The sequence below is a fragment of the Tamandua tetradactyla genome, chromosome 12 (genome assembly GCF_023851605.1).
Source record: "Tamandua tetradactyla isolate mTamTet1 chromosome 12, mTamTet1.pri, whole genome shotgun sequence".
NCBI classification, from domain to species: Eukaryota; Metazoa; Chordata; class Mammalia; order Pilosa; family Myrmecophagidae; genus Tamandua; species Tamandua tetradactyla.
This window is the reverse complement of record NC_135338.1, coordinates 26,563,690-26,583,815: the sequence shown is the minus strand read 5'-3', so window position 1 is coordinate 26,583,815 and position 20,126 is coordinate 26,563,690. Positions and strand designations below refer to the sequence as shown.

The window sequence follows — 20,126 nt, the reverse complement described above, 5'->3', positions numbered from 1 at the left end:
GTGGGGGTCACATTTCATTCTTTTTCATGTGATGATCCAGTTACTGCAGCAACATTTGTTGCAAAAAATTTTTTTTGGGGGGGGAGCGGGTGGGCTGGGAATCGGGAGTCTCCCACGTGGCAGGTGAGAATTCTACCGCTGCATTACCCCTGCACGCACCCGTCAGTCGATTTCATTAATCTTTGTAAAGAACCAACTTTTGATTTTGTTCATTTCCTATTTGTTTTTTTATTCTCTATTTTTTAATGTTCTATTTATCTCTGCTCTAATCTTTGCTATTTCCTACCTTCTACTTGCTTGGATTTAGTTTGCCTTTTTTGTTTCTAGGTCCTCCAGTTGTGAGTTCAGGTCTTTAACTTGAAGTCTTTTCCCTCCTCCTCCTCTCCCTCCTCCTTCTGCTCCTCCTCTCCCTCCTCCTCCTCCTCTTCCTCCCCACCACCATCTTGCATTGGTGTGGAACATTTCTTATAATTGATGATAACACACTTTTATAAGTGTACTATGAATTAAAGTACATGGTTTAACTACAATCTCTCATTGCCCCTTTTAATCATATTCAGATATTTATTTCAGTGCTGTTAATTCCATTCATAATGTTGTGCTGCTTTTACCACCATCCATTACCAAAGCGTTTTCATCATTCCCAATAGATACCCTGTAGGTTTTAAGCCTCAACTTCCCTCTATCCCTACCCTGTCTCCTGGGAACCTATATTCTAGATTGTGACTCTATGAGCTTGCTTATTCTAATTGTTTCAAGTCAATGAGATCATACGCTATTTGTCTTTTTATTTCAGACTTGTTTGACTCAACATATTGTCTTCAGGGTTAATCCATGTTGTCACATGTATCAGGACTTCATTCCTTTTTACAGTTCTATGGAATATTATTCCATTATATGTGTATCCCACATTTTATTTATCTATTCATTGGTTGATGGACACAATGTTTCTATCTTTTGTCAATAGTGAAGAATGCTGCCCTGAACATCAGTGGGCAAATAAGTGCTTGAGTCCCTGCTTTCAATTCTTTTGGGTATATACCAAGCAGTGGGATTGCTGGGTTATATAGTAGTTCCATACTTAACTTTCTGAGGAACTGTCTTCCACAGTAGCTGCACCATTTTACATTTCCACCAGCAATGAATGGGTGTCCCTATTTCTCTGCATCCTCTCCAACACTCATTTTCCATTTTTAAATAGCAGCCATTCTAATGGATGTGAGACAATATCTCATTGTGGCTTTGATTTGTATTTCCCTGATGGCTAATGTTCCTGAGTATCTTTTCATGGGCTTTCTGCCATTTGTATATCTTCTTTGGGGAGAAGTCTGTTAAAGTCTTTTACCCACTTTTTAATTGGGTTGTTTGCCTTTTTTTTGGATAAGTGCTTTTTTACCCACTTTTTAATTGGGTTGTTTGCCTTTTTTTTTTGGATAAGTGCTTAATGGGGATATTTTCTCCCATGGTGTAGCTTGTTGTGTTACTTTCATGGTAAAGTCCTTTGAGGAACAAAAGTTTTTAAAATGTTGATGAGGTCCCATCTATCTACTTATTCCTTTGTTGCTTGTGCTTTGGGCTAAAGTCTAAGATACCATTGTCTGACACAAGTTCCTGAAGATGCATCCCTACATTTTCTTAGAAGAGTTTTATAGTTCCAGCTCTCATGTTAAAGTCTTTGATCCTTTTTGAGTTGATTTTTGCATATTGTGTGATATAGGGGTCCTCCTTCTTTCATAAATGGAGATCCAGTTTTCCCAGCACCATTTGCTGAAGAGACTATTCTTTCCCAATTGAGTGGTCTTTGCACCCTTGTCAAAAATCAGTTGGCTATACTAGAGGGCCCAGCCTCTCCAGAACATCAGCTAGTTCTATCTCCCTACCCCATATTAGTGACAGCCCCTTCCAACATGAAAAAGTTAGAATCGCCATGGCCCAAACATCCCCAAAGAGAGGGATAGAAAGACCAAAGGTGATGGTGGAGTTATACAGAGACGATAGGATTGAACAAATGAATGTGAATGCTGAAACATTAAATTGGTAGCTCTTTTAGTCTCCAATATCTTAGAGCAGCTAGAATTAAAAACCTAAAATTGTGGAATTATAACCCAAGTCATACTCTGAAATATGTCTACAACTAATTATGGTGCTGTGCCTTGAAATTTATTGCTTTTTTGTATATATGCTATTTTTCACAAAAAAGAAGAAAGGAAAAAAGTCGATTATGGTGATAAAAAATATTTAAGCCTTCTAGGCTCCTATACTCTGGAGCAGCTAGTAGGAAAAATCTGAGAGGATCTTACAATAGCCCATGATAAACTCTGGGATCTGTCTTATAACTACTTGTTGAAAAGTGGTTTGAAAACGATTGCTTTTTTATTTCTTTGCTTTGTATATAATGTTATACTATACAATAAAAAAGTTAAAAAAAAATCAGTTGGCTATAAATGTGAGGGTTGAATTCTGAGCACTCAATTCATTTCCCTTGGTCTATATGTCTGCCCTTGGTCAGTACCATGCTATTTTGATTACTGTGGCTTTGTAATAAGTTCTAAGATAAGGAAGTGTGAGTCTTCCAATTTCATTCTTCTTTTTCAAGGCGGCTTTAGTTATTTGGGGTCACTTACCCTTCCAAAAATTTGATGATTGGCTTTTCCATTTCCACAAAGAAGGCTGATAGATTTTGATTGGGAGTGCTTTGTATCTATAAACTGCATTGGGTAGTACTGCTATCTCAATAATATTTAATCTTCCAATCCATGAACATGGAATACTTTTCAATTTTTTTAGATCTTTAGTTTCTTTTAGCAATGTTTTGTAGTTTTCTGTGTTAAAGTCCTTTTCATCCTTGTTTAGATTTACCCCTAGATATCTGATTCTTTTACTTGCTATTGTGGAGGGATTCTTTTTCTTGATATCTTCTTCCAATTGTTCCTTGCTTATGTATAGTAACACTACTGATTTTGGGGGTGTTGATCTTGTAACCTGCCACTTTGCTGGAGTCAGTTCTTAGCTCTAGGAGTTTTGTTGTGGATTTTTCAAGGTTTTCTGTATATAGGATCATATCATCTGCAAATAGGGAAACTTTTAATTCTTCCTTTCCAGTTTGGATACCTTTTATTTCTTTTTCTTGTCTAATTGCTCTGACAAGAACTTCCAGCACACTATTGAATAACAGTGGTGACAACAGACTTCCTTGTCTTGTTCCTGACCTTAGGGGGTAAAATTTCAGTCTTTTCACCATTAAGTAGGATGTTAGCTGTGGACTTTTCAAATATGCCCTTCATCATGTTGAGGAAGTTTCTTTCTATTCCTAGTGATCTAAGTGGTTTTTTTAAATCAAGAAATGGACTTTTTTCCCCCACCAATTGACATGCACATGTGCTTTTTTCTCTTTGTTCTGTTAGTGTGGTATGTTACATTAATTGATGTTTTTATGTCAAACCACCCTTTCATATCAGGGATAAACCCCACTTTACTATACTGTATAATTCTTTTAATATACTGTTGGGTTTTTTTGCTAACATTTTGCTGAGGATTTTTGCACTGATATATTCATAACAGATATTTGTCTGTAATTTTTTTTCATGGTATCTTTATCTGGCTTTGGTATGAGGGTGAGGCTGGCTTTATAGAATGAGTTAGGGCGTGTTCCCTCCTCTTCAATTTTTTTGGAAGAGTTTGAGCAGAATTGGCATTAGTCTCCTTGGAATGTTTGGTAGAATTCTCCTCTGAAGTCATCTGGTCCCAGACTTTTCTTTTTGGGGAGGTTTTGATTACTGACAATATCTCTTTGCTAGTAATTGGTTTGTTGAACTCTTCTGATTCTTCTTGAGTCAATAGAGGTAGTTTGTGTGTTTCTAAGAATTTGTCCATTTCATCTAGGTTATCTAATCTATTGGTATATAGTTATTCATAATGTCCTTTTATAGTCCTTTTTATTTCAGTGGAATCTTTGTCCTCCTTTTCATTTCTGATCTTCATTATTTGTACCTTTCTCTTTTTTTCTCTGAAAAAAGAGATTCACCTTAAATTCTTAGATACAAATAAGTTGAGGGTGAAAGGATGGAAAAAATAGGCCATGCAGGTAGGGACCAAAAGAGAGCTGGGATGGCTATACTAATATCATATAAAATAGACTTTAAGTCAGAAGCAGTTATGAGAGACAAAGATGGTCATTTTAGTCTAGCTAAAGGTGTGCCAATTTTATTGATTTTTTCAAAAAGCCAACTTTAGGTTTTTTTGACTCTTTTTATTGTTTTTTTTTCATTCTCTGTTTCATTTATCTCCACTCCAATCTTTGTTATTTCCTTCCCTCTACTTTGTTATTTCCGTCCTTCTACTTACTTTCTGGTTCTTCTAGTTTTGAAGGTAGGTCTCTAATTTGAAGTCTTTCTTTTTAAATGCAATTTTATTAAGATATATTCACACACCAAGTAGTCCATTCAAAATATACAATCAGTGGCTCACAGTATCATCAATAACTCACATTCATCACCAAAATCAATTTCTTCTTTTATAATGTAATCGTTCAGAGCTATACCATTTCTCTCTCAGCACTGCCTTCCACTGCATCTCATAAGTGTGGTATTTTCATTTTCATTCACCTCAAGCTATTTCCTACTTTTGCTTCTGATTTCCTCTTTAACCCATTGGTTGTTTAAGAGCTTCCTGTTTAATTTCCACATACTTGTGAATTTTTCCTTTCTCCCCATTACTGATTTCAAGGTTCATTCTGCTGTGGTTGAAGAATATTCATTGTACAATTTCAGTATTTTTAAATTTACTGAGACTGGTTTTGAGAATGACCCATGTGCACTCCAGAAGAATGTGTATTCTGTCTTTGTTGGGTGCAAGGTTCTATATCTGTCTGTTAGGTCCAGTTGATTTAGTGTATCATTCAAGTCCTGTGCTTCCTTACTGACCTTCTGACTATGTGTTCTATCCATTATTGAGAGTGGTGCTACTGATGTAGAACTATCAATTTCTCCCTTCAAATCTGTCAGTATTTGTTTCCTATATTTTGGGGCCTCTGATGTTCGTGCCATATATATTTCTAATTGTTTTATCTTCCTGTTGAATTATCCCCTTTATCAGTATATAATGACCATCTTTGTCTCTCATAACTGCTTCTGACTTAAACTCTATTTTATATGATATTAGTATAGCCATCCCAGCTCTCTTTTGGTCACTACCTGCATGGCCTATTTTTTCCATCCTTTCACCCTCAACTTATTTGTATGTAAGAATTTAAGGTGAATCTTAGGGTGAATGCTCTTGTAGACAGCGTTATAGTTAGGTCATGCATTTTTAAAAACAAAATCCATTCTTCCAATCTTGACCTTTTTGACTGGAAAGTTTAATCCATTTACATTTAAAATCATTACTGATAATACAAGCCTTTCTTTTATAATTTTTCTGGGTAGTCATTGTAGGTCTTATTCCTTTTTGGTTCCTCACTTCTGAAAATGCCTACTTTTATATTTATTTGCTCTTTCATGTTGTACTATATTTAGTGCCTTCTCATTTCTGTCTGGATATATTTTTAATCTACTTTCCTTGTGGTTACAAGGAAATTTACAATTTAATATCCTAAATATATAACAATCATATTTTATTTGATACCAACTTAACTTCAGTAGCATGTACACATACTTTTCCTATATCCCTGTCTCCCCACCATCTTTTGAACTTGTCACTTTTACCTTTGTACATTAGGTCCAAAAACATAGATTTATTATTTCTTTTCATGTATTTGCATTTTAGCACCTGTACAAAGTAAGAATGGAGTTCCATACCAAACAACACAATACAATAATACTGGCATTTATAATGACCTAAAGGATTACCTTTACTATAGGTTTTTATTTCCTTATGCTGCATTGAACCACTATCTAGTGTCCTTTTTTCAGTCTGAAGAACTCCTGTTAGTATCGCTTGTAGGGAAGGTCTAAGGGTGATGAACTCCATCAGCTTTTATCTGAGAATGTCCTAATCTCACCCTCATTTTTTTTTTCTTGCATGGGCAGGCACCAGGAATCAAACCTGGGTCTCTTGGCATGGCAGGCGAGGACTGCCTGCTGAGCCACTGTGGCCTGTCCTCTCCCTCATTTTTTTTTTTTTTAACATGGGCAGGCACTAGGAATCGAACCTGGGTCCTTCTCTCCCTCATTTTTTAAAGAGAGTCTTGCCAGATATAGAATTCTTGGCTGGCAATTGTTTTTCTTCTGCCTTCTTTCTTCCATGCATTTCCTCCATGCATTGTACATAAAGCATTGCTTTCATCTTGCACCTTTCAGAACTCTCTCCTTGTCCTTTGCATTTGATAGCGTGATCAATATATAATGGGGTGTATTTTTCTTCATGTTAATCCTGTTTGGATTCACATCTTTTGTAAGTTTGGAAAGTTCTCTGTCATTATTTCTTTGAATATTTCTTCTGCCCTTTTTTCTCTTTTCCTTCTGGGATTCCCATAATGTGTATATTGGTGTGCTTGATGGTGTACAAGAAGTATCTTAGGCTATTTTCTCTTTCAGTATTTTTTCTTCTTTCTGTTCCTCAGCCTGACTCATTTCAAGTGTCTTGTCATCAAGTTCACTGATTCTTCCTTCTGCCAGCTCCAAACTGTTCTCAAAACATTCTTAGGCATTTTTCATTTCAATTATTGTGGTATTCAACTCCAGTAGATCTGTTTGGTTCTTTTTTAAACATTTCTATCTCTTTACTTAGACTCTCATATTGCTCATTCATTATTTTCCCGATATCTTTTAGCTCTTTCTCTGTATTCTCCTTGAGAATGCTCCTTGAGCATTTTTGAGACCATTTTTCAAGGCATTTTTAGGTATGTCCATATTCTCTTCTTCATCGATGCTCTCTGTATCTGATCCTTTTCCTTTGATGGGACATCATTTCCTATTTCTTTCTTTGTTTGCTTTGTACTCTTGCACACTGTACATTCTAATATTTAAAATATTACCTCTGAGATTTATTCTCTAAACTGTCTGTTTTCTTGATTTTGTAACCAGCTGATGATAAGAAAGAGATTTTCTTGAACTCAGCTCTATCAGGGCAGCCTGCTCGAGGCAAATGTAGTGTGCAGAGTTTTCCCTGTCTTTCTGAGCAATCTGCTTCTGCCTGCAGGGGAAGCCCTGGGAAGACAAGCCAGTGAGGGGTTTCCTGCTTCAGACTTTGAGGCTGCCACATAGTAGATTGGCTGGGACATGCAATGCCCCGTTGTATGCAAAAGGGTTCTTGTGATCGCTCCCTGGAACATGTCCAGGGACCCACAATGGGTGCCCAGGCTGTCTCCACACAGCTTTGTGGAGAGGCACCCAGGGCAGGGCCAGCAGTCACCATGAGTTTCTCCTACTGTTTTTGTTTTTTTTTTTTCCTTATCAGAAAAGCTGTGGCTTTATAGAATAATCATGTATAATACACAATTCCCAAACACTCTCTAGTATTAAAGCTGCATTTTCTTGATTTGGCACTTGCCCAGTTACTGAAACCTTTTAATTGTCTGGATCAAGGGTTGGGTCCTTACTGTAATAGGAATGGTTAGGCAATTCCTCTTGGAATTCCACTTGGAACACAAGATTAGATCTGGATTTTGAAAAAGATCACTTGGGAGAATGGTTTGAGGGGGGCTGGAGTGGGGCCTAAACGTGCAGGAGTCTTGGAATCAGAAGGAATCTCTAAAATAGGTTTTTTCAACTTTGGCACTATTGTCATTTGGAGCCAGATAATTTTTTGGTGGGGGGTGGGGGGTGGGGGCATTGTGCTGTGTACTGCAGTATGTTTAGCAGTATCGCTGGCCTTTATATACTAAAGGTGATGGCAGTACTGCCCCTTTCTTCTGAGTTGTGACAACCAGAAATGTCTCTTGGCATTGCTAAATGTGCACTGTGGGGTACAATCACCCCCAGTTGAGAACCACTGCTTTAAAATAATTGAATTTAGTGTTTCTAGTTTTGTAACAGAATAATCATCTGAGGAGCTGAAAAAATATGAAGGGTGGGTCTGACCCTAGACCAACTGAACACTTGGGACTGTGTGGCACCCAGCACCTATATTTTAAAAGCGCTCAAGGTGATTCTGCTTAGAGTGAGGGTTGAGAAGTATTGGTCTAGTTCAGTCCTCTCTAGTCTATAGGTTAGAACACTGAGGCCCAGAAAGCAGATGAACCCACTTAGGGATCTGCAGTGAATTAGAGGTAGAAAAGCTCTATGATCCAAGATATCTGATTCCCACAGAGCATGTGGCCTCTTAAGAGCTGCACAGAACATATCCTGGGCTGGCTGCAAAAGTTCAACCTCTCTGAGTAACCAGCTCTGGCCTCTGAACATCTCAGTGTTAAAACCTCTGGAGCTGCCTTCCCCCTTCCTGCAGAGCCCACACCTTCCCTTACTGTCACCCCTGAGCCCTCTGCCAGTTTCTCCTTCTACTCTTCTTGTTAGAGTTAGGGTGACCAAAGTATCATAATGAGTTCAACGCCTAGTGTTCAGTTAAAACTAAAAAAATTAACTGAGCACGTACACAGCACCTACTCGTGAGGCCTAGGTGATAAGAGAAGCTTTTGCCCTCAAGGAGTTTACAGTCTAAGGGTTAGACAGGCAATTTTGATAAAATGCAGTTAGAATGTTGGAGTGCTGCAGGGTGCAGTGGCACAATAGCCAGAGAGGAAAGGAATTCCGCTCCCAGGGCCTCGTGTCTGCTTAGGGGAACCATAGACCCAGTAGAAGGAACCTCCTGAGCAAAGCCCAGGGGCGGGTTGTGGAGCAACTGCTAGCAGTTTGGACTGCCTGGAGGACAAAAAAATGGCTGTCAGAGGTAAGCATTGGCTGAAATGAATTTAACCTTCCCAGACCGTCTCAGGAGGTGGTCATTAGTATTAGCACCAGTTTTACAAATGAGGAAACTGATGCTTCAGGAGATGAAGTGATTGGCTGAAGGTCATACAACTGGTGATTAACTGGCAGAGCTGGGCTTCTGAGCTAGGTGGCTCTGGACCACTGGGCTCTCTCGTGCAGGCAGGCCCAGGCAAAGTCGGGGAGAGGTGTGGCTGTGGGCTGGCCTGGGAACTTAACGGTCACGTAGACCATCTCTGGTGTAAGGTGTTAAAACAATTGACTCAAGAATGAAGGTTTACTTAGAAAGCTAGAAGTAAAAACCTAAAATTGTGGAATTGTAACCCACACCAAACTCTGAAATCTGTTCTACAGCTCACTGTTGCGTACTTTGAAATTCATTGCTTTTATGTATATATGCTATTTAAAGAGAAGGAGAAGTGTAACAGGGAAGATAGGATGTAATAAGTGAATATGCCTGCTGCACCATTATATTGATATTTCTGTTGGGCTCCAGTGTCTTGAAGCAGCTAGAAGGAAAAACGAAAAATCATGGAACTGTAACCCAAACCAAACTTTAAAATCTGTTCTATAACTACCTGTTAAAATGTACTTGGAAATTTTATTGCTTTTTTGTATATATGTTATATTTCACAATAAAAAATTTTTAAAAATGCAAAAAAAAAAAGAATAAGGGTTTAGACATCCCACTTTGGGTAGAGATTACCGTCATTGTGACATGCCCCAACCCCCCCATTCCCCAACCCAGATCATGCAAGCCCCTGAATTGGATTCTCAGCAGCCGGAGCAGAACATGGTCTGTTCCCAGAGCTATACTCACAAAGGTTCCAGGCACCACTAGAGACATATTTACGGTAGGCCTAAACTGTGCTCTGCTGAGGCTTCTGCCCGGTCCAGCGGGATGTGGAAAGCAGAGGGAGATGTTAAGTGCTCTACAGAGCTGGCGGAGAGCTCTGTGGAGCTAACAGTCATGAGAAGTAGAAGGTTCTGGCTTTTACTGGCTATCAACCGAGGCCACAGTTTGCTCCTGCCTTGATCTAGTTGTTTTAAGAAATTCTTGTGACAACAATCAGGTATTTTTCAGTCTGAAGACTTCCGAGCCTCTGCAGGCTGAAAGCGTCCTTGGGCAGGCATGTTCCCATCACCTCCTCTTGACCCATCTTCCACAACCCCCCACCCCCAGGCCTCCCGGCCCAGCACTTTATCCTCTTTTCCAGGCCTCAAGGGCTGGGCCTGGGGGCCAGAGAGTGATAGAGATCAAATTTATAAACCGTCACCTGGTTATTTAAAGAACATCTACAATGAAGACTCCTTTGGCTACGTGAATAGCCCCCAGAATTTGTTTTGTGGTGTAATAAAGCCCCAAGCTCCAAGGGTGGTTTAGTTTACACACAACAGCTGTATTGTATGTGAGAAAGCTGTGAGCTAGGCATGAAACTAGGCACTTTACCTACCAATTTTCGGTGGTATTATCATTCCTATTTTACAAATAAAGAAGCTGAGGCTTTGATCAGTGAAAAAACAGTCAGTGAAGACTTGGACCCAGGAGGGCCCAGCTCCAAGGTCCTGAACCATCAATTCTCAGATTTTAGTGGACATGTCATTTGCAGGAATTTTACCAAAAATGCAGAGTCCTGGCACACACACATACACCCTTAGGGCATCTGATTCACCCGGCCTGGTTCCAGGCTGAGAAATCTGCATTCCAAAAAGCACTAGAGGTGACCCTAGGAGCCCCACATGCCCTTATGTTCCCCCTCTCTCTATCCCAGGGCCCTGGTGGCTGTCCCAGATTTCACGTAGTAGAGCCTGGGGGAAGGGCAAAGACTAGTCACAAGAATTTGGGGATTTTGCAAATGACCTGAAGTCATTTGAAAGGCAACACCACAGGAATTGGGCCCTGACAGATCCTGTGCTATAGCCAAGTGAGAAGGGGTCCCTGGGGAGGAGTGCCTTGGACTGCGAAAGTGACAAGGCCACCTCCAAGGTCTGGGGGTCCGCAGCCCGGCACCCCATCCTCCCACCTGCTGCAAGTGAGCCCAGGGTCCAGCCCCGCCCGTGAGCAAATCCACCGCGCCTCCCTTATTCAGAGGACTTTCACTTGGGGATCCCCCCTTTCATAAACTAACACCCCCAAGCCAAAAATACATGGCCCGCCCTTCCCCTTTCCAACCAGAAGACCTGCTGGAAACGAGTGGGGCGGGCCCGGAAGTCGCGGGCCAGACACACTAGCTGGCCGGTCATCTCCCGGTCGGAAGTGGCGGGGCAGGTGAAGGCGCGGCGGTTCCCGGGCCCGCGCGGGTAAGGCGCTGCAGGGCGGGCCGCAGAGGGTGAGAGGCGAGGGAGGGCAGCGCCGTGCACGCCTCCCGTCGGGCTTCCTGCCCGGTCGCGGCTTGTCGCCCTTCCTGCCACCACCGGGCACCTGTCGAGCACGTCTGGGCGGGGGCGGGCCGGCCCAGGTCCTCAGACCCCCGACCCCACCCCGGCTGGACGCTGCTCCCCGGACCCGCCACCGCGTGGAGGACGGGTCAGCGAAGGGTTAACGAGACTTCGCTCCCTCACCCTTGGAAAGTCCCCGAAATGACGTTTCAACCCGACAATTAAAAAAAAGAGTTTAATTATAGAGACGGGCTCTGGGAGCTGGAACTAACCCGGTCGGTCCGCAGAACCAGTAAACAACTTCGGGACGAGCGGGCCAGGCCGGCCGCCGCCCTGCGGGGCCCGCGCCCCCGGGGAGCCGGGGCAGGGGAGGCCCCCCGAGAGTTGGAGAAGAGGAGGAAACTCGAGGAATCGGCTTTCTCTTTGGAAAAAGAAAAAAATTTTTTTTTTTTTTTTTTTTTTTTTTAGCTAGCCCCGAGTGCCGAGGCTCCGTGATGGTACCTCTGACCAGTCCTGCAGGCACGGAGGGAAAGCTGCGCGGTCCTCAGCGGGTGTAGAGCTGGGAGTACCCCCGGGACGCGGGCGCAAGGACAGTCCGTCCGCCGGAAGGCGGCCCCAAGGCTCCCCTCCCCCCTCGCTCTCCACCCTCCTGTCCCCGCCCCCTCCCCCCGCTGAGTTCGCGAACCCTCCGGAGTTAAAAGACCAGCCGACTCTTTTTTGGGGGGGGGGGGAGGAGGTGTTGCCGGTGGCAAGGAAGGGAAATGAGAAACCGAAATAGCTTCACGTCGGGACTCAGACTAACCTAGTGGTCTTAACGCGCACCCTAACTTTGTGTCCTGAAATCTGGAACTCATTACCTCATCACTAAGAAACTGCACAAAATAGCCTCCCCCACCCCCACCCCCTTTTTGGCACTGGGGAAAGGAGCAAACAGAAAGAAACCTACACTTGAATGATTTAAATGAAGGTGGACGGGAATTTTTTTCCCTTTCTGGCGCTTGCCAAATTCCAAGAAAAGCTGAAAAATGGGAGCAGGGGAGTGAAGCAACAGGCGGCAAGACAACAGCAGAAGAAAAGCCAAGGGGCAGGAGTCTTGTTAAAAATAAGTCAAAGGGAACAAATAAAAGCAGATCGGGTGGGAAGCACGTAGATTTGTGGCTGCAGCAAGTTATATGGTTCACAAAGTTGAAAAACAACCGGTTCCTAAAACTGATTTGGAAGGTTTTCCCGGATTTGCCTGAAGGTTGATAAATTAAGATATGCAGTAAAAATGCGTGCGTGCGTGTGGGGGGGGCGGTGTTGAGAGTGCGACTTGAGTGGTTTGCTCGTTTCACCCCATCCTTCCCAAAGAAACGTGCTCATAATGGGGTGACCTAATTACATCGCAATGGAACCCACTCTTAGCCACTTGGCGCACAGGATTTCATAACAGCGGCGGCCTCGAGTGCTGGGAAGAAACGTGCTAGGGCCGAGGGGGCGACGGGACCCGAGTGGAGAAAGGGGAAAGAAACACCGCCCCGCAATTTCCGCTTGGGTCTTCACTCGGCCAAGGCGCGGAGAGTGAGTGGGGGAGACGTTAACAATTTTTATTTTGGATAGGGAGGGGAAGATATCGAAGCTATTAGTAAATAATGTAAAAAAAAAAGTAATAAATGTAAAAAAAAATTACATTTTGGGGAGGACTAATAATCCATGGGGGGTCCTTGGGTTTCGTGGATCCCCACCCCCACCCCGTCCCGCCCATACGGCGCAGCGTGACAAGCCAAATGTTCCATGCCCGTGGGGGCTGGGGAGAAGCAACAATAAATTAAAGTGTCGGGGCGCCCCTCCTCCCCGATCCTCATCTCTCTATCTCCGTCCTTACCAAAGTTACTTCTTTTCATTGTTCAAACATCTAGGGGTGTGTGTGTGTGTGTGTGTGTGTGTGTGTGTGTGTGTGTGTGTGTGTGTGTGTGTGTGTGTGTGTGTGTGTGGTGGCTTACGACACAGCCCACAGTTCAGAGCGTGCGAGCAAAGTTGTGCGTTGCTAGGTGGTGTATTTTGGGGGAGGGGCGTTCATGAAGGATTCGGAGTGTCTTTACCCCAAAAGTTTAAAGACTGGATGCGTGCCCAAACCTGTTAAACAAAAAAATCAGCTCGGACCCTGGTCGTGGTCGCGACCCCGGATCCTTCCGCCCACGCCCGTAGATTGCCCGCTGCAAAGTGAGCGCGAGTGTAGAAGCACGCGACGCGCTAAATCGTGCTGAGCTCAACCCTGCCAGACCGGGTCCTCTCTCTCTCTCTCTCTCTCTCTCTCGTGTGTGTGTGTGTGTGTGTGTGTGTGTGTGTGTGTGTGTGTGTGAGCAGTCTCCAGAGCCACCCCGTTACCCAACGCTGGAAAAAAATCATAAAACCCTAGACTTGAACTCTTTGTGCGACCCAAACTTCTAGTCTGAGCCTCGCCTTTCCGGGGTTTGCAGCTGGGCAGCCGAGTGCCGAAGGGAACTCGGGAAGAGTAAGTTGTGCGGGCAGCTGGCGAAGTTTTAAATGAGATCAGCTCAAGATGGAAACCGCAACCCGGGCGCTAAGGATTGGCTTCAGCTCCCGCTTGCAAAAAGAGAAAGTCGAGCCCGCCTTCCTGCCCGACAAAAAACAGCACTAGAACCCCGAAGGGGGTGGAATGAGTGATGTCACAGAGCCGGGTTCGGAGGTTGATAAAGGAGGGTCGCGCCCCTCCCCCTCCGCGCCGTGTTCGGCCAAGGAGAGGGTCGCCTGAAGCGCCCGGCAGCAAAGCGAGTGGCCGCGAAACTTTTCCTCTTTAAGAAAAAAAAGTTGTGCGCGGCTCTTAGTGGGTTTTTTTTTTTCTTCGCCTTCTTTCCTCGTTTCCCCTCCCCCTTCTTCCTTTTGAAAGTTTCTCTCCCCCCCACCCCCGATTTTGACCGCTTGGCTGATTCAACCTCAGTGTCAATCAACTTTTTTTCCTCCTCTTCCTCATTTAAATAAGTTTAAAGCTCCTCCTCCCTAGCCCAGCAAGTCTGAAACTATAAATTGGGCTTTGCGCGCCGCAGTCCGGGAGAGTCAGAGAAAGGAGTGGGGCGCTGGGAGTAGGCGTGTGGGACTCCAGACCGGAGAACCCGAGGCTGCGCCTTCCCCGCATCGGGACTTTCACGACACAACAGACCCTGGTCCCTGTCCCGTCCGAGCGCCCAGGATGACCACCACCCTCGTATCTGCCACCATCTTCGACTTGAGCGAAGTTTTATGCAAGGTAAAGAGAGGACCGACGGTCCCTTTCTTTTTTTTTTTTTTTTTTTGCCTTAGGAAGTATCCCCCCACCCCCCAACCTGAAAACTTGAAGACCTGGGGGAAGTGGGAGCGAAGCGAGATGGTTCTTTTTTCCGCTCGCATTTCTTTCCAGTTTGAAGGAATTTGCCCCTCTCTTCCCCACCCTTTGAGTTTGAACAGTTCCTGCCGGGTATTACTTGTGAGTCTTGAGACCAGAGTTTGCGGTAACTTCGTCTACCGTGGTGGCGCTGCCCAGGGGACGCGGGGAGTTGGCCAGAACTGGATCAAGATTCTGGCGATTCTTTCGTACCTTACGAGCTCCTTAAGCCGCGTTTAGGTGGTTTGCTGGGTTTCCCGGTTTGCGCTCTGCGTCTCGCGGCCATAGGGAGGGGTTCGAGTCTGGCCAGCTCCAAGGCCGGGCGAGTGAGGCTGGGGTTGGTGGGGGGGGGTCCCTTGGAGAAGCATAGTCTCGGGACGACGTCTTACTTGACTTTCCACCTCTTTGGAGGGATTGGGGATCTGCGACAAAGGAAAAGACCCAAGAGTTGTGATTCAAAACGTGTTTGCAATGGGATTTGTGTTGGGCCGGCTTCCTCTAACGCCTAGCCTATTGTGCTGCAAACTTTGGGGTGAAAATGGGACTCTGGTTGACCAGCTTACCTGTGTTCCGAGGGACCGCGGCTCGTCGGGTGTGTGTGTGTGTGCGTGGGGGGTGCAGCGCAAGTCCCCGGCGGGGACTCACGCGTCCCTGCGGGGAAGGATTTATTGGGGACCTCCTTAAGCCGTATGGCTTGCGGGCCGGTGTTGGCAAAAGTAACTTTTAAATCTGGAATGTTGAAGGAGTGCTACTTAAGTGAACACAGCAAGAGTCTATGGATGTTGTTAAATTTTATCCCCACTCCCTTCCCCTCAGTTTGAAAGGGTGAAGCTGTTAGGCTACTTTTAATTGCTGGAGTGTTTTTGCCTCCTTTTAAACACGTTGGGTCATGTTGCTTTCTTTTCCCAGCTTGCTCCTTCTGGCGGCGCAGCTGCCAGGGCCCCAGGGCTGCAGGGTTGGGGTGCAGGGACGCCTAGGAGATGAAAAGCAGCAACAGAAAAGTTCGAATTTTTAGCTTCCCTGTGTTTTCCCAAACTCCAGTTGCCCATGCGGCTGCCTGCATTCTCCTGGCACTTCTTCCTCGTTGCCGGCTCTCTTCTTCCTCTTTACCGGCTCTCCCCTCTTTGATCTGTTTCTCCTTCTTTCGCCCTCTCCCCTCCGCAGGACTTGTTAAATAAACCTCATTGTTGGAACCCGTTCTCAACTTGCTTCTTGTAATCCACTTGGCGGGGTGGTTGCAGTTACAGATTCCCTATCCCGCGCAGCTGATCCTAAGGGATCAACTTTAGAATTTGCACAATGACACCCACATGGGTTGGGAGTCACCTCCCAGGTCCTCTGCCAGCACTGTCTCCAAATCTTAGGTACAGTTTGGGCAGGTGACCACAGTCTCATTGGAACAGAAACCTGCTGTGGCTCTGGCCTCCACCCCCACCCCCACCCCCACCCCCACCCCCGACAATTCCTCTATTGACTAGGAGGTGGATGGAGGGATTTGGTGCTTAACTTTTCCTTCCCATCTGCAGCTTTGCGTTTAAAGATTAAACACTGGTGCTCTTATCCAAGCCTGCTCTGGCAGCCAGAGACTAATTGCAAAGGAATCTTCCTAATGAAGGGGGTGGAGTGGGAGGAGGAAAATGGTGGGGGAGATGGGTAAGGAACTCACCCCTTCTGGGAGCATGGGGCCAGGGGGCTATGAGCTTTATTTTCAGGAATCATATCGCTTTCTCCCCCCTGCCCCAGACCGGGCCCCCACATCCTGCCCCCCCCTCCCCCAAGATAAAGCAAAGGCAGCCTGGAAATCTGTTGCTAAAGGAAGGGACCACTTCTGAAGGAGGAAGTTGCAAGTTTTAGGCCAAGTCATGGAGGAGAGGGGGGAGGAGGGGCATCAAGTTAGGTGGGACAAAAGGGGCCCTGGCTCAACGGTACTGTCTCATCTGAGACCTCTCTGTTTTTATGGTGGGGTGTGGGGGGAGTGGTTCTTGAGAGGTTTAAGTTGTATGGGATGTTTTGAGCTGAAGCGTCTGTTTGGGAGGTAAAGAAAAGCTGGATTAAAAGTGGTGCATTTTATGGGATCAGTAGGATACATGCATAAAAAAGAACTTGTCAGGCAGGTCAGGACTTTGGGCCCAAAAGAAACCCAGATAGATGGTGTATGTTCGAGAGAGAGGGAATGGGTCTGCCGAGGGCAGAGGCGGGCATGCTTCTGTTGGGGAGAGGTTGGTCACCACTGACTCGAACCTGGGGGTACACTCTGATGGTGGAGGGGGCTCCTCCTTGGGCCTGCCGGGTGTCCTCAGTCGCTGACCATCGTCTTTCTCCTTCTTCCCTGCAGGGTAACAAGATGCTCAACTACAGTACTCCCGGCGCAGGGGCCTGCCTGCTAGACAGGAAGGCGGTGGGCACCCCGGCTGGCGGGGGCTTCCCCCGGAGGCACTCGGTCACCCTGCCCAGCTCCAAGTTCCACCAGAACCAGCTCCTCAGCAGTCTCAAGAGTGAGCCGGCCCCAGCCCTGAGCTCTCGGGACAGCCGCTTCCGAGACCGCTCTTTCTCGGAGGGGGGCGAGCGGCTGCTGCCCACCCAGAAGCAGCCAGGGAACGGCCAGGTCAACTCCAGCCGCTACAAGACAGAGCTGTGCCGCCCCTTCGAGGAGAACGGCGCCTGTAAGTACGGGGACAAGTGCCAGTTCGCCCACGGCATCCACGAGCTCCGCAGCCTGACCCGCCACCCCAAGTACAAGACGGAGCTGTGCCGCACCTTCCACACCATCGGCTTTTGCCCCTACGGGCCCCGCTGCCATTTCATCCACAACGCGGAGGAGCGCCGCGCCCTGGCTGGGGCCCGGGACCTCTCTGCTGACCGGCCCCGCCTCCAGCATAGCTTTAGCTTTGCTGGGTTTCCCAGTGCCGCTGCCACCGCCGCTGCCACGGGGCTGCTGGACAGCCCCACGTCCATCACCCCACCCCCCATCCTAAGTGCCGATGACCTCTTGGGCTCACCCACCTTGCCCGATGGCACCAATAATCCCTTTGCCTTCTCCAGCCAGGAGCTGGCGAGCCTCTTTGCCCCTAGCATGGGGCTGCCTGGGGGTGGCTCCCCCACCACCTTCCTCTTCCGGCCCATGTCCGAGTCCCCTCCCATGTTTGACTCTCCCCCCAGCCCTCAGGATTCTCTCTCGGACCAGGAGGGCTACCTGAGCAGCTCCAGCAGCAGCCACAGTGGCTCAGACTCCCCTACCTTGGACAACTCAAGACGCCTTCCCATTTTCAGCAGACTTTCTATCTCAGATGACTAAACCAGGCTAGAGAGGGCCTCCCTGCCTACTCCACCCCCTATCCCCACCCCACGCCCACATCCCCTCACCCTCAACCTCCCACCCACCCGCATCCCACAACCCCTCCATAACAAGGTTAAGCTCAACCCCTTTTCCCCAGAGCCTTGGAATTGCCCCCATTTTCTCCTACCCACCCCGCCCCTTATTATTTACCCACCTAACATAAGGACAAGTCAATTTGTCAGTAGCTTCCTCTGGCTTGAAAACCCCTCCTCTCAATTTTCTAGCCCACTTGCCATGCCTAACAGACAAGTCCACATTCTGTCAGTAGATGCCTTTTTCTGGCTTAAGCCGTAAGTGCCAAATCCCAAAAGAAAAAGCAGTAACAGTTTACAAAAGCAACTTTAGTGCCTTGTAATCTAACTTTGTCACTGTGACTACATTACCTCTTCAGCGCCAGAGGGCACCCGTGGGCCTCCCGGAGCTTCTGCCCAGGGGGAGGGGGAGGGGAGGGGACCCAGAACCAGCAGCTCCCTCCACTGGCCACACAACCGCACCTTCCCTTCCCTCAGCCTCCTGCACACTTCTCCCCTCTCTTCCCAGTGTGCACCCCCCCACCCCTGGGAGAGTTTGTTGCCAGACTTGGGTTTTTGGGAAAACCTGTCTTGACATTCAATAACCTTTTCCTTCCTGGCCTGAAACCCCCCTGTTGACTAATCTTGCCTGGGTTTGTGTAGGTCTGCAAGAAGGAAAGCTGAAAAAGCGGACGAAGATTGTGATAAAAGTGGGACTTTGTGATTTAATGTTGTTCTTTTATAAATGGGGAGGAAGGGGAGCTAGATGGACTATGAAAGACTTTTGATTTTGGTGCTAAAGTTCCCCAGTTAATATGTGACATCTTTAAAGAAAAATAACAACAGCAAAAAAAATGAGAGAAAAGCTAAAAAACAAAAAAAAACATGTAAGGGGTGAGCAGTTAATGGTAATTCATTCCACATACAATATCTGTGTAAAACGATTTCCCCGTAGAAGTAGCTTTAATGGTTTTTGCTCTAGAATACCGTAGGTCTATCCTTAGAGCACTCACGCCATGCTTTTTTCCCTGGGTTTTAAACTTCATATAACTTTCAGAAATTGGAGAGCAAAAATTTTGCTTGTCACTGCACATCAATATAAAAAAGCTTATTTAACTTATCAAAACGTATTTATTGCCAAACTATGCTTTTTTTTTGTTAATTTTGTTCATATTTATCGGGATGACAAATCCATAGAATATATTCTTTTATGTTAAATTATGATCTTCATATTAATCTTAAAATTTTGTGATGTGTCTTTTTTCCTTTTTTTCCACAGTTTTAATATATTATTCTTCAACGACATTTTTTTGTAACTACACTTTTTTTTGGTTATTTTATTTTAAAAAAATGAAAAATTAATTTAAAAAAATGCAAAAAACTGTTGGATTATTTATTTTAGAAATTCCCCCCTTTGTGTTGGACTGCAAATTGAGTTTCTTTCTTTTTAGGCCTCTCACAGCTAGGACTGAGAATGTATCTAAAAGTTCTGTGACAGTACAGAAGGAGAACAACTTCTTTTTATGTGTATAGTTTCTAAAAGGGAAAAAAAAAAAAAAGAGAAAAAACCTTTTGACTTCCATGTGCCCTGCCCATCTCAAGACATTCCGATTGCAGATTTGAGGTTCTGGATTCCAGGTTTGGAGTTTTCCAACGTTAAAGTAAACAAAACTGGCACACACACAACCTGAAGACGAATGTAATTATTTTTCCTCTTGCTGTTCACTACCGTCGCTTTCTATTTCTTTTTTTTTCTTTGTGTGAATTTATTTAAAAGAAAAAAAAACTTTTTGTAACGACTATTTGCAGTTTAAAAATCAATAAACCCCAAGTTTTTTCAAGAAACACGCTGGTGAAGCTGCTTTTCCTTTGGTCTATGGTGTTCCTTTGCCTTTAACTTTCCCCCTTGGGTTGGGGGTATTTGGGCCGAGGGGCTTCTGCTGGTTTCTCCTCAACTTTGGTTGATTCTGAAAGTTTGCTGAGCTTAAAGGGGAGGGGGTGGAGGGTTTTTGCAAAGGAGCCTCTACTTGCTGATGTACTAGCTGAGAGTGGGCTGCTCTGGGTGTCAGGTGTTGGCTTGTGCCCGGCAAAGGGCCAGCCTGCTGCTGTGCACTATCGGACCTGGGAAGGAAGACTTCTGGGGAGCCAAGCCTCAGGGGTGTCCAATCTTCCCTGCC

General features: G+C 45.6%; 1 protein-coding gene across 1 annotated transcript; it reads left to right on the top strand.

The window, feature by feature from the left end:
• Positions 1-13,964: 13,964 nt before the first annotated feature.
• On the top strand, positions 13,965-19,796 carry ZFP36L1 (ZFP36 ring finger protein like 1). The gene is made up of 2 exons (XM_077122818.1): positions 13,965-14,487; positions 16,937-19,796. Exons 1-2 carry the CDS (start codon positions 14,431-14,433, stop codon positions 17,894-17,896), a joined length of 1,017 nt encoding a protein of 338 aa, XP_076978933.1. The 5' UTR covers positions 13,965-14,430; the 3' UTR covers positions 17,897-19,796.
• Positions 19,797-20,126: the final 330 nt, after the last annotated feature.

Coding starts and splice junctions, on each gene's coding strand:
- ZFP36L1 (XM_077122818.1), top strand. CDS start 14,431: ATGACCACCACCCTCGTATCTGCCACCATCTTCGACTTGAGCGAAGTT. Junction 14,488..16,936: donor TGAGCGAAGTTTTATGCAAG/GTAAAGAGAGGA, acceptor TCTTCCCTGCAG/GGTAACAAGATGCTCAACTA.